Source organism: Struthio camelus, chromosome 6 (genome assembly GCF_040807025.1).
Source record: "Struthio camelus isolate bStrCam1 chromosome 6, bStrCam1.hap1, whole genome shotgun sequence".
Lineage (NCBI taxonomy): Eukaryota > Metazoa > Chordata > Aves > Struthioniformes > Struthionidae > Struthio > Struthio camelus.
Genome location: NC_090947.1, coordinates 3,035,032 through 3,049,539, shown reverse-complemented (window position 1 = coordinate 3,049,539; position 14,508 = coordinate 3,035,032). Strand labels below are relative to the sequence as shown.

Sequence of the window (14,508 nt, the reverse complement as noted above, 5' to 3'; positions counted from 1 at the left end):
GTGCTAGAGGGGACAGAATCACAGAGCGGTTTAGGTTGGAAGGGACCTCTGGAGATCAGCTCATCATAAAAACTGTTTCAGGGCAAAAACTGAGGCCAGCTTTCTGCACTTTTTCTGCTGAGCAATTGCGCTTGAAAGAGAGCAGCCCAGGGAGTGATTGCGGTCTGTAAACCTCCTCACTACAGCATGTCCTCTCTACCCATGATCAGAGCCCAAGCAGGAGGTGCGCGCCGCAGCTTTACTGCGGGCGAAGCAGCCATGTGGCACCCCAGCTCGCCGTTCCCATCAGGCACCCTGCAGGCGCCTCCCTCACCCAGGGATCGTGACGTCATCTCTCTGCGCGGCCCAGCGCCAGGCCCCCGCCGTGGCCCTTCCGTCGCCGTGGGGTCAGCGCCGTCTCTTCGGCGGTCGCGGCGATGTCCTTGTGGCTGGCCAAGCTCGGTTCCGCCGCGGCTGCGGCTGCGCGGGGTCGCCTGGGGAGCGCCGTCCTGCCGGCGGTGAGCGGGACCCTACTCCCCCCCCCGGGGTGGGGGAGCCGTGCGCCACGCCAGGAGTGCCCCTGGCCGGCCCTCCGCGCCGATGCGCAGCGCGCCCCCACCGTGGCCGTTGCCATGGTTACACCCCCCCCCCCGCTGAGTGCCCAGCGCCCCAGCGCTGGGAGGAGTGTCGCGGCCCCGCACCCGTTGAAGTCCCTCTTTTCCGTACCGCGGTTTCCCTTTGAGGGGGGGTGGCGGTGGGGGGGGGTGCCTTGTCGTCTGGGTGTGCATGTAGTTGCAGCTCTCAAAAAGTTCATTATCTAATGAATAGATAATGGTCCCCGCTGAGCGGGGACCCTGGGATCTCTTCTTCTAGCAGCGCTCAGCTGCTGAGTATGAAGGGGGAGATATCCGTGGGAAGTGCTAGGGGCAAGTGCAGATATGGCATGGAAAATCCTAGGTTGGGCTGCCCCATAGAAAGGAAAATGTCGAGTGGGCAAAGGCGAGGATGAGATGAGATTTAAGGTGGAAATACAGCTAAATGTGTGAGCCCTGAGTGTGGTGACCCAGTGACCTTAGCAGATGAATGTAAGCTTTGAAGGGGTAAACGGCGGGATGACAAATAAAAATGAAGAGCTTATGTAAGTGAGATCACTACATTGCTCCAAATAAGGTTTACTCAATTTTTAGCAGTCCCTCGGCAGACTGGCTTTTGGCTGAACTGAGCTTAGACATGTACCGCCTTCAGCTTTACAGGCTGGGTGGGTATTACTTTCCACCTTCATGTGCAGGAACTGTGTTGTGCAGCAGTGAAGCTGTAACTCGCCAGAGAGACTAGGAGAGGGTTTAAGTCAGTCTCCACCCAAAAACAAAACAACCAACCAGAAACCTACTATAGGATCTCCCTTAGGAATGCAGGGCACCTTGTGTGTTTGTAGTTCTTGAAAGTTCTGGCAGAATAGTCCTTCTTCAGATTTTAAACACTGAAAACTGATCCACCATTTCTGGCTTCTCAATCTTGCATCTCATAAGTAACTTCTCAGCCTAATGGCTGTTTCGATTGCTGAGCTGAAATGACAGTGTTAACTTTACTGCATTAAAATTCCATGTATCTGCACAAAATGTCTGAAAAAGCTACTCTTTGAGCACGTTTAGTTCAGTTAAGAGTGCTAAAATCTGTTAATCTTAATGCTATGTTTTCTTCCAGGCAAGAATTCATATGAGCCCTAAGCAGAATTTGCAATATGGTTGGCTGGCTTATATGTTGGGAGACAGAGCTACTAAAAAGTTCAAAGAATACAGCAAAATTTTTACAGTGGAGGGCAACTTATCTTCTGGGAAGGGCAAGCTTGCACAACAACTAGCAGAAAAATTAGGTACATCTTTTTTTTTTGTATATATTTCTGTAGTATTTGATACAATTTCATAGTGTAATTATCATTCTTGTATAAAGAAAATTGGTTCACCAAACCAGCAATTCTTGACTAGCAAAGTACTAGTTAGGCAATGCCACTGTTAATGTGGACCGTTTATAGATAAGGGGAGACTAAAATCTTGGTGAGGTTTGTGCTCTTGTCAGATCTGCGGGATACATGTGTCGGTATTATTTGTTGTGGATAAAATTTTAGTTCTAATGAGCTCAGTTTTCTCACTGAGCTCCTACCTAAAAAGAGATTTTTAGGTAGGGTTTTCCTTATTGGTGTTGTCATAGCATGAAGGGAGGAGTACAGAATTAATGGCAAAAAGGTTCTGCTTAGAACAGTAGCTTAGCTCTCATTGTAAAGGTGGAAGGTAGTACTTTTAATTAGGTTTTGTCCACCTTGTGACTTGGTTGACCAAAGGATTGTATATGCTGTTTTCAAGTGTTGTTTAGATTAGAGCTATTTATTTAAATAAACTGAATAGGCAATATTTATAGTAAACAAACAAAACTTACTCTCTTAACAGGTGTTCTGTTTTGGGGGGGGGGTCTTCTTTTCTGTCAGGAATGAAATATTTCCCAGAAGCAGATATTCATTATCTAGACAGAATCACAGGAGATGGAACACTGCTGGATGAGAAATTTAATGGCTTTTGTAGCCTAGAGAAATTTTACAATGATCCAAAATGTCCTGATGGAAATTCGTATCGACTGCAGGCTTGGCTGTTTGGTAACCGTGTTTTACAGTATGCTGATGCGTTGGAGCATCTGCTGAGCACAGGTTAGATTTCACGGTAAAAAAAATTCATTTCTAAATTGCTTGGGAATGTGAGTTCTATCTCTGAAATACTTAAGCTGGTCTGAAGTGTTTTGCTAGTACCCAGATTTTGAAATGAAATGCTACTATGTTAAGTTTTTTAGAGTTTTTTTTCCCTTCCTAAGGGAGTATAGATTAGCAGTCCTATTAGAACAGTATCTTGTATTTTTTCTGTTAGAACAGTATCTTACGTCATCCTCAGCTAAAGAAATACATAGTAGTTAAAAATTTCATTAGTTTTAATTGGGCAATCTCTGATGATTGTATACAAAAGGCTATCTTAAATATATTGAGGCATAGCTTTCCTTTAAAGCTTTTTATGCTGAGCTAGTCTAACTCAGCCCTTCATGTGAAAGAACTGAAATCCAGGTGAACATAACCCACTGCTTTTGTCTTGAAAAGAGGCTGTGCAAATAAGACTAGAGAAGCTCTCTGATCTCCTTCAGATTCAAAACCCGTGTAGAGTTAGATAAACATGTAATGTCCAGTCATGCAAACTTGAATAAATATGTGATCTGAAAGTTGAATCAAATCTTTTCTGGTTCGCATAAATCACCAAAAATACAGGTATCGTACCGATGTATAAAGCAAAACAAAAGAAACACAATATAATGAGCTTCTCCTTTACTGAAAGGTAAAAATGAATATCTTGGAAGAGCCTCAGTTTGCTTAAGCTATCAGTTCTACAGCCTTATAAAACTCTCCCTAGGCTTTGTTCCTGACAGCATCTTTTTTTAGTCATTTTGACTTCATTGAACACTGTTCCTTGATGGTATTGTTATAATTTCTCAGTATCTTAATTATGGTGAGAGAAGCTTTTATGCATCAGCATGGATTTCCCTGTTGCTAGTGCTTTAATCACTGTTTTCCAAAAAAGGTGTGAATACCAGAAAATGTTTTAAACAAAAATGTAAATGAACTGCTTAAATGCAGTAATACTTAGCTACTGTAAGGATACGCACAATAAGAGAATATATGGATTAGGCAGGCATGTTCTGCTTAAAAATCACTATATTTGTGCAAGCAGAAAGCATTTATTTTCTTGTCTTAGTTAAAATTTCTTAGAAAAGCATTTGGAAAATTGACCATAAGAGCGTTACTGTCTTTGATTTTAATGTTGTCACAAACAATCTTTTTGGGCCTTTCTTGACTGGAACCTACTTTCAATTGCAGGACAAGGTGTGGTGATGGAGCGCTCTCCCTACAGTGATTTTGTGTTTTTGGATGCAATGTTTAAACAAGGCTACATCCACAAACGATGTGAGTTATCTGAATGTGAAAGTTATTTTGCCACAATCTCAGGCTGCAGCGTGGTAGTTTAGTATTTAAAGGAGAAACGTAAAAAGCCTGCTGGGAAGACTTATTTAAATATTCAGAGTTGTTCATAAGGAGCTTAGCATCCTAATGTTTCGTGCATCTAGGACCAGTTTCAAGCCATGGGACTTCTCACTTTTTCTTGAAGGCTTCAGTTCTTCTTATATGTTAAAGAGGATATGTTCTGCATATTGGTTATTTGTGTCCTGCCAGCCAGGAATTCCTGCAGTTCTCTATAAATGAGGGTGAACATGCTTATGAAGATCAGATGTTCTTCAGGCAGACCTTTATCTTGCAGCATTAGGTGAGAGGTAGATCGTGGGTTTGGCCTGTTTCCCTTAAACAACCAGCTCCCTTTTGAATCTCAAAGGTCTTAACAAACAAACCGTATCTTAAAAAAAAAAAAAAGACTGTTCCCCTGCCCCTCCTAAGGTGCAACATTCCTTGTAATTTCTTTTCATTTTACATAGTTTTTTTGAAAAAAATTGACTTGGTTCAGCGATACTGCTAGGTTGTTTTGGGTTTTTTTGTTCGTTAAACTGTTTTTACAGAGCTGAGAGAGGTGAGTGCTGAGGAACACCTAATAAGAGTAGGTCTTATTAGAAGAACTAGCAGACCTAATGGTCAATAAGCAAGCAGAAGCTGCAATTTTGTAGAACTGGGAATAAACCATAGAGGTTATCTGAAAAGGAATTAAAAGACACTGTCCAAGCACACAGGGATAGGGTTAGGAAGACCGAAGCCCACCTGGAGTTGAATCTGGCAAGGGATGTGAAGGGCAACAAGAAGTGCTTCTGCAAGTATATCAGCAGCAAAAGGAAGAGTAGGGAAAATGTGTCTGCTACTGAATGTGGAAGGGGATGTAGTTATGGGACACACAAAAAAGGCCAAGGTATTAAATGCCTTCTTCACCTTATTTTTTTACTGGTAAGATTTGCCTTCAGGAATCCCAGGCTCTGAAACCAGTGGGAAAGTCTGGAACAGTGAAAACTTACCCTCAGTACAAGATGTGCAAGTCAGAGAACTTTAAACAGAGCAAATGTACACAGGTCTGGGGCACCTGATGAGATGCATCAAGAGATACAGGAGTGCAGAGAGGTGTCATTGCAAGGCCACTGCTTATCTTTGAAAGGTCATGGTGGTCATGGGAGGTTCCTGAGGGCTGGAAGAATGCGAATGTGACTCAGTTTTCAAGAAGGACAAGGAAGAGGATCCAGGGGAACTACAGGCTGGTCAGCCTCACCTCAATCCCTAGGAAGGGGGTAGAGCAAAACCTCCTGGAATCCATTGCCAAACAGGAAGGACAAGAAGGTGATTGAGAATAGTTGTCACAGATTTATGATGGAGAAATCATACTTAACCAATCTGATAGTCATCATATCATAGAAGGCTAGTTTGGTGGATGAGGGGAGAGTGGTGGATGTTGTTTATCTTGACTTTAGCAAGCCTTTACAAGTGTCTCTTGTAACATTCTTAACAAGCTCATAAAGTATGGACTAGATAACTGGAGGGTGATGTGAACTGGCTGAACTGCTGGGCTCAAAGGGTGCACAGTGGTGCATAGTCCAACTGGAGGCCGATCACTTAGTGGTTTACCCCAGGGGAGGATACTGGGGCCGATACTGTTTGTTATCTTCATTTACGACCTGGATAATGGGACAGAATGCACCTTCAGTAAGTTTGCTGATGATACAAAACTGGGAGGAGTGGCTGATATACCAGATGGTTGTGCTGCCTTTCAAAGATACCTCGACAGGCTGAAGAAATGGGCAGAGAGGAACCTCACGAAGTTCAACAAAGAGAAGTGCAAGGCCCTGCACTGAGGGAGAAGTAACCCCATGCATCAGCACAGGCTGGAAAGCAGCTTTGTGGAGAAGGACCTGGGAATATTAGACAAGTTGAAAATGAGCTGGTAGTGTGACCTTGCAGCAAAGACCAACAGCCTCCTATGCTGCATGAAGAGTGTTACCAGCAGATTGAGGGAGGTGATCCTTCCTCTGTGCCCAGCACCTGTGAGGTGACATCTGGAATGTTGAGTCCAGTTCTGAGCTCCCCTGTGCAAGGAGAAAATGTGGACTGACTGGAGCAAGTCCAGCATTGGGCTGTGAGGGTCATTAAGGAACTGGAATATCTCTCACATGAGGAGAGTCTGAGAGAGCTGGGATTATTTAGGGTTAAGCAGAGAAGGCTCAGGAGGGATTTTATCAATACTTATAAATTCCTGATAGGAGGGAGTAAAGAAGATGCAACCAGACTTCTCGGTGGTGCCCAGTGAGAAGGATGAGAGGCAAAGGGCACAAAGGGAAATACAGGAAATTCCACTGAAACATAGGGGAAAAAAAAATTACTGTGAAGGTAGTCAAACACCACCACAGTTTGCTTGGAGAGACTGTGGAATATCCATCCTTGAAGACTTTCCGAAAGGGAGCAGACACAGTAACAGAATCACAGAATCACAGAATGGTTGAGGTTGGAAGGGACCTCTGGAGATCATCTAGTCATCATCTGTGGTTCAGTTTCTGCCCGTTGCCTCTCGTCCTGTCACTGGGCACCATGGAGAAGAGTCTGGCCCCATCCTCTCGACATCCTCCCTTCAGATTTCTTGGACCTCTCTTCCTTCTAGGGCCCTACCCCATGAGTTTCCTCCAAGTAGGTCCCTGAGGAGGCCAGAGTTAGCTCTCCTGAAGTCCAGGGTTGCAATCCTACTTATTGCCCTGCTTCCTTCTCGCAGGATCCTGAAATCTGTCGTCTCATGGTCACTGCAGCCAAGGCTGCCCCCAACCTTCACCTCTCCAACTAGACCTTCTTTGCTTGTTAGTGCAAGGTCCAGCAGCGCACCTCTCCTTGTTGGTGTCTCCACCACCTGGGACAAAAAATTATCCTCAGTGCTCTGCAGGAACCTCCTCGACTGTTTGTGCCTAGCTGTGCTCTCTTCCCAGCAGATATCAGGGTGGTTGAAGTCTCCCATGAGAACCAGGGCCTGTGATCGTGAGGCTACTTCCAGCTGTCTGTAGAAGGCCTCATCGACGACTTCCTCCTGGTCAGGTGGCCTGTAGTAAACCCCCACAACCGTGTCACCCATGCTAGCCTGCCCTTTAATCCTTACCCATAGGCTCTCAGCTTGCTCTTCATCCACCCCGAGGCAGAGCTCCACACATTCTAGTTGCTCCCTCACATAAAGGGCAACTCCACCACCTCGCCTTCCTGGCCTGTCTTTCCTAAAAAGCACGTAGCCATCCATGACAGCACTCCAGCCATGTGAGCTATCCCACCATGTCTCTGTAACTGCAATGAGATCATGGCCCTGCAGCCGCACCCAGATCTCTAACTCTTCCTGCTTATTCCCCATGCTGCGTGCATTGGTGTACAGGCATTTCCGAGAGCCAATGGAGCATGCAGGCTTCTCAGGAGAGGTGCAAGAGGACCCTCCCTCGCCATGTCCCATGCTGTCTCCCCTGGCTGCATGCTCCAGGATGCTGGAGGCATCCTGACTTGAGCAGTGTTTTACTGACTACCGTGTCACTGTACCACTCCCCTTCCCCCATCTTGCCTAGTTTAAAGCCCTCCTTACCAGATACATGTGCCCCGCTTGGTGAGGTGGATCCCATCTCTCTCCATCAGCTGTCGATCTTCAAACAGGGTCCCATGGTCACAGAAACCAAAGCCCTGCTGCCAACACCAGCGGCGCAGCCAGCTGTTAACTTGGAAAACTCGTCTTCTCCTCCTCCTCCGGTCCTTCCCCTTCACAGGCAGGATCGAGGAGAAAACGACCTGGGCTCCCAGACCCTTGACCACCATCCCCAGAGCTCTGAAGTCCTGTTTGATGGTATCCAGTTTGCCCTTTGTGTCGTTAGCGCCCACATGGAAGAGCAGCAGAGGGTAGTAGTCTGATGCATGGACAAGCCTTGGCAGCCTTTCCATGACATGTCTTATTCGAGCCCCTGGCAGGCAGCAAACCTCTCTGGACAAGAGGTCAGGTCGGCAGAGAGGTGCCTCTGTCCCCTGCAGCAGGGAGTCAACCCACAACAATCACTCGCTGCTTCTTCCAGGTGTTCCTGTATGGCACAGTGTCTGTCAGGCCAGTTGCTTCCCTTGAAGCTATCTATGCCCAGCTCCTCCTCAGCTTGGAGGGTGCTAAACTTGTTCTTCAGAGGCAAATCTTGAGGAGGAGCAAGAGCCTTTGAGGCTCTTGCCTCAAGAGGTGACCAGTTTCCAGCCTTCTTCAACAAGTGTTATGATGTACCATTACATACGGTACAGAGCCCTCCAGCAACTCCACTGCAGTCCTGAGCAATATGCTCTAATTGGTCCTGCTCTGAGCAAGGCAATTGAACTAGACAATTTCCAGAAATTCCTTCCTGCTTTAGCAGTTCTGAGATTCTGATTTGTGGACTGTGAAATTCTTGAGTAGTGCAGTGTTTCTGTGTTGATGTGTCTTGGGCAGACTCACTTGAGTCACTGTCACTTGGCTGGAAATGGGGTAATTATATGAGGTAAGTAGGAGACCAGCTGCAGCCAACCCTTAAAAACTTCAAGCTGTGTAAAAGTTTGAAAGTCTGTAGAAGTAGCTGTAAAACCAAGTCTTCAACTGTCCCCAAAGTTAAGTTCTTACTGAAATTGTTGTTTCTGCCTGTTCCTGGCAAATCTGGGGTTTTGGCTACTCCTGAGGTGAACGTTTCTCTAACTAACTTCTGTTTCCGGTGTCTCGTTTGATTTGGTTTAGATTTAGGCAGTTTATATTTGTTTTTTTAACACTAGCTATAAGTAGCAACTTCCTTACTGAATGAGTTTATTTTTAGAGCTAGTTATAATGAGCTGTGTCTCACTGACCTGTGCTGGCGAGGCAAACAAAGCCCAGCAACCTATGATTCTACAGTGGGGAGAATCATTTGTGTACATTTATTCTTTAATATAAAATGCAGTTAACAACTTAACAATTGCACTGGAATCCTAAAACAGCAAACACCTTGATGAAGAGATGGCTGAACACTTCTTATTGTGGTGCCAAGTTCAGTAGGTTTTAACTTTTTCACAGACTATTTAAATTTGGAAGCCTAGCACTACATTTTTAGCTCAGCCAATGAGCCTTATTGAGGAATGTTTGCATTTGAGCTGGGTGAAAAGGAACCCATGCTATTCATAAATGTTGAAAAGATGCTTCCACTGAGTCAGGGTGGGTTCTAAACTATCAAAGTATTAATCAAAGGATGCTTTAAGTTAACTGATGTGATAAAAGAATCCAGTAGTGGAGTCCTCTGGTTACTGTATTCTTAGAGAGAAGGTCTGCTGTTCCTAGCTATTTCTAGCAGTAGAGCACAAAGCTACTGAGAAACAGTAGTATAGAGTGTGCCTCCAAGACATGTGTGGAGGGAAGCAGCATACTGGGATGCTGACCTGTTCTATAATATTTGCTTTCCTCCAGGATGATTTTGTGTTTGCATCAGGGGACAAGGCAAATGCATGCCTTACCCTTGGATTTTCCCCCCATGGTGGGAAATAAAAGAGTACTTCTTGCAAAGCATCTTATTCCTGTATTAATCCTCCTGAAACGTGTGATTTTTTTTCCAGCACACTCTTTGCCGCACTCTGACCTTCACTGTGCTAGTACTAATATATATGTATATATATATAAAATGTGAGGCTTTGCCTAACAGAAGGCAGCAGCAGCCATTAATCACCTCAGGTAATCTAAGTGTTGCAGCTATCTGACTGTTTTATCAGAAGCTGTCTGTACAGGATGAGGAAAACCTATGTTTCTCCAAAGTTAAGTCAGAAATAAATTTCCATTTGGTGTAACTAGTTTGTTAAATATCCTTACATTTTAGTGGTCATAGCATTTAATTGGTTAATTATATTGGTTTTTACTTTCTATTTCTGGAACATTGTTTAACCTGAAAACTTGCTGAATCTGACTTGAAGAAAAGCCTACCCTGCACTTGATCTATCAGCAAAGAAGAGATTAAAATACTTTGGTGGGGGAAATGATCTATCTGGGAGTAAAGTATGCTTAGTAAATGCAGGAAGAACACTCAGGAAGTGGTTATAGATTGGTTACCTGATAGTTTATAATTTTAATGCTATTATCATTACTTTTATTCCTTATTTGGAATATGGGTATGTGTTCAGCTGTGCTGCTCTTAGGTCTGTAATGTGTGTGTTTGTTTGTTTGTTTTAATCCAGGCCTTGATCACTACAAGGAGATCAAAGAGATCAGTATTTGTGAATTTCTACCACCTCACTTGGTCATTTATGTAGATGTACCTGTCTCAGAGGTACAGAAGAGGATTCAAGAGAAAGGAGAGGTAATTTTATCCCTTACCACTTTTACTGTCCACTAACATTTGTCATAATCAGGCCCTTATGCATGAATACCATAAGATTTGCTGCAGAATTCTGTTTCTGGAAAGCTTTTAGTCCTCTTCAGGTATTAGAACTGTGTGTCAGTGATGACTGTGTGGCTATTCTGGTACGTTATAATTTAAGAAAATCAACACTTTGACCACTTCAGCATGCTTTCACTTCTGCCATGAGAAACTCTGTAAAACTCATCTGTTCTTAAAAATCACAGAATGGTTGAGGTTGGAAGGGACCTCTGGAGATCATCTAGTCCAACCCCCCTGCTCCAGCAGGGTCCTCTACAGCACATTGCCCAGGATCGCGTCCAGGCAGGTTTTGACTATCTCCAGGGAAGGAGACTCCAGAATCTCTCTGAGCAACCTGTTCCAGTGCTCTGTCACCCTCACAGGAAAGACGTTTTCCCTCCTGTTCAGATGGAACTTCCTGTGGTTCAGTTTGTGCCCGTTGCCTCTTGTCCTGTCATCCTCCCTTCAGATACTTGTACACATTGATGAGATCGCCTCTCAGTCTTCTCTTCTCCAGGCTGAACAGGCCCAGCTCTCTGCAGCCTTTCTTCAGAGGAGAGGTGCTCCAGTCCCCTCATCATCCTTGTAGCCCTCCGCTGGACTCTCCCCAGGAGTGCCATGTCTCTCTTGTACTGGGAGGGTGGGGGACTCCTGGAGCTGCACAGTCTCCGAAAATACCCTGTCAATCTCCTGCTCATCTTCTCGGATGCTACGTAGCCTACTGACTTCCTCCCGTAACTCCTTTATCTGGCGATACAGCTGATCAACGCCAGCACACCTTCTGCAGGAGAGCTGACTGTCAGCCCAGGCCTCACAGAGAGGCCCCAGCCACTCCCTGCAGCCTGACACCTGTAGAGCTGCATCTGCTGTCAGAGGGTCTGTCTGGGTTGAAGCTTCAGACACAGGTGATGCAGCAGCTGCAACAGCCCCTGGGGAAATGTGATCTGTGGCATGTCATGACCATGCCTGGGGGTGGACACACCACTATGGAAAATGAAGGTGCCTTCTTTGCCTTCTGCATGAACTGCTGCATCTCTTCACTGCCTCTGTTTGCTGCACTCTAGGAGCTGTGCTCTAGGCCTGGCTCTTATATAGGCCTCTGCCTAGCAGTGACTCACAAGGGTGCTTGACCCACCCAATCAGGAGTCACCTGAATCAAAAGCCCCAACTCCCTCGGATCAGGGGCAACCCAGAGAGCTCGTTAGCAGCAGCCACACCTAGCTGGAACTTCCCAGAAGTTAAGTCAAGGCCCCCTGCAGTAGTCCTTGCCTAGCTCTCTCTTCCTGCCAGCAGTAAGCCCTGTCTAGTTCCTCGGGGGTCCCCAGAAAGTCTCCAGAACTTCCAACAAGGCCCACAAAAGGCCCATGTAGAGCCCATACACTGCTGTGCAAACTGCTGCGTCTGTTTGCTGCCCTGTGCTATAAATCAGCCTTTGTAGCTTTCATGCCAGGAATCACATCCAGACAACGTGCTTCTTTCAACATACTCTATGATTACCTGTGCTTTCTGAGTGCGATCAGCTGCAGTTGGCTGCCCCCTTCTCCAGGTTCACTGCTTGATTGCTTTTTCAGAACTGTTGAACTGTTGACGTTAATGTGTGGGTCACTGTGGGAATGGATGACCAGCAGGTTCAGTTGGTTTTGTGAAAAGAAGAAATTTACTGCTTGGTGCTTTTGTGTTAGCTCAGTAAAACTGTCAATTTTAAACATAAAAGCTAATTTTTTTATAGGTCTTCCATCAGATATAAAATCTAGGGAGCTTTTGGCTATCTGGTATAAAGTTAATAAGAAATACAGTTTACTAATTTGTCACTAGTACAAATTCAATCTTATCTAAGGTCGTAGTATATGAATTTAGCTATTGCTGATCTTTGACAATTGCAGGACATTCTTGCTTTTTATTTCAAAATCCTTTGAGACTGACATAATTTCTCTCTTCAAGCTGTCTTTTTTTAAGACATGGTATTGGATGGAGAACACTATTCAGAGAAAATTAACTTCAGTTCTGTGTCATTATGACTTAAAATTACCTCTCGCATTATTTCTGCATGCTGGATTACTGGATTGGTTTTGGATCAGAAAAGCTGTAGGGTGTTTTTGTATAATAACTTATCTAAATAATAGTTGAAGTTTGGAGTTTTTTCTTCCTCCTCTTGAGATATTTAGATGTGTGCTGGTAACTGTTCTCAGATGGGCTGTGAGAATCACATGATATTTACTTTGTACCTTGTTCAAAGGGAATGGAAGTTGTAGTCAAGTGAAAAATTTAACGGTGGAAAGCCTAATGTATTGAATGAAAGCTTTGATTTATTAGAAAAAAATTCTCAGATGCCTTAAATGGTTGGCCACATCTGCTTCTTAAAGCATGTATGTATATGTTAATATGCTGAGGTGAAGCTGGTAGTTTTGAAGTTTCGTGTTCGTTTATGAGTGAAGTGGATTGTTGCCAAAGGGAAGTGACTTCAAAGCAGCGAATGGAGGGCTGCCCTTGCTGCTTCAGGATCTCTGTGGCCTAAGTTGCTTTGTCTGCTGTTCAGATGACTCTACCCTTCTACCCTTGAGCTGTTTAGGCCATGACTGAATACTCCTCTACCTTTTAAAGAACAAGATATTTTTGTATGGGAAAACTATAGTTTTTTTTGTTTAAGCAACCTGAGTTACAGAATTAGAACTTTCTTAATGTATTTTGGGAAAGCATGAGTTCTTTGCCCTCATGGGCATAAAGTTAGTTGCGTTTCTGAGACCTTCTCTTCTGGCAGAAATTGCTAGTGTAGCGGAACTTCTTGGGGCAGGGGTGCTGCTGAATATTGTAGTACTTGTTTGGGGATGGTGTTTTGGGGAATTCAGTATTCTCAAGTGGGTGGAGGGTTTGTGACTGATATTCAGTGTGCAGTTATCACAGTGCACTGGAAAGAGAAAAGCCCCCTAATGGGCCCAGCTAGCTGAGAAATAGATCCTTCCAACATAATGGGCATCTCAGATGGGCATTCACAGCCAGCTGATGGGGAAGGTAGAGCGTTCGTCTTCAGGGCAGCAGAGAATATAATGTAATGTTAGGATTGGACTGAGGGAAGATAAAGCCCATGTTCCATGGTAGATGAAATTCCAGGCATTTTGCGTATGTGTCCTTTAGGATACACCGAATGATAGGTGCAGCTTGTGGTGAGCTGTTTAACAGTGCGTATGGTATCCATTTACCTCTCAAAGAAGGGCTTTGAAGTTGTTAGAGTAGATGGTTGTCAATGCACTTGTGTAGAACTGGAGATATGGATGCAAGGCGGGAGCCTCAAACAATCCTTTCCCTTTTTATGAATGATTTTACATAATTTCCTTGAATGTGCAGGTGTCTAGGATTAATCAGTCCGTGGAAAGTTAATTTTTTTGAGGGCTATTTTAGGATGGTGCTTTTAGTTTACAGAGACTCAGGGAAAATGAGGTTATTCCCGTAACAGACTGAAATAAATAGGAAGAAAGTTTTTTTTGCTTTGCTTTCACATTCTTCTATTGAACCTGCCTTTCCCTTTCTTTCTAGATTCACTAGCATATTAGAAGAATCTATTCAAATGGGTATTTATTAAAGGCTGGGAGCTGATTGTTGTGGGATAAAACAGTGATTTCAGGAGGCTGTGATTCATTGTGTGGGGTCCTCTAGATGTTTAGTGCCGCATAAGAAATTCTAAGCACTCAAAACGTCTTAATTCTTTACACTTTCATTAATTCATTTGTGGTTCAGTGGATGTTTGGCTGTTAGTATGAGAGTGAGCTCTTAAGAGGTGGTGTAGTAGCAGCTTCTGCTTAAACACTCTAAAATCTGCATTGGTGGGAAAAGAAAGAAAGCAAACTTTACAACGTTGTTCTTCTATTTTTTGTTTATTTTTAGCCATATGAAAAAAAGGTGTCTACTGCTTATCTCCAGAACATTGAAGATGCTTACAAGAAAACTTTCATACCACAGATCAGGTTAGCAAACTAAACTGTGTGGTCCAATGAATCTTTGATTAAAAACGTGTGCAAACCTTAACGTGTGTAGTTATCTTTTGCATCTGAGAAGCCCAGTGCCACCGTTACAATATTAGAAGGTCAAAAATGAAATCTTTGTAAGTATGATCTTTCTAGAGTG

General features: G+C 44.2%; 1 protein-coding gene across 1 annotated transcript in view; it reads left to right on the top strand.

Moving 5' to 3' along the window:
• The first annotated feature begins 311 nt into the window (after positions 1-311).
• Positions 312-14,508, top strand: part of NDUFA10 (NADH:ubiquinone oxidoreductase subunit A10) — a 50,863-nt gene continuing 36,666 nt past the window's right edge. Inside the window, exons 1-6 of the mRNA XM_068947765.1 lie at positions 312-497; positions 1,684-1,852; positions 2,462-2,677; positions 3,887-3,973; positions 10,208-10,329; positions 14,269-14,348. Coding sequence (XP_068803866.1) covers positions 417-497; positions 1,684-1,852; positions 2,462-2,677; positions 3,887-3,973; positions 10,208-10,329; positions 14,269-14,348 — 755 coding nt within the window. The 5' untranslated portion in view covers positions 312-416. The remainder of the gene's footprint in view (positions 498-1,683; positions 1,853-2,461; positions 2,678-3,886; positions 3,974-10,207; positions 10,330-14,268; positions 14,349-14,508) is intronic.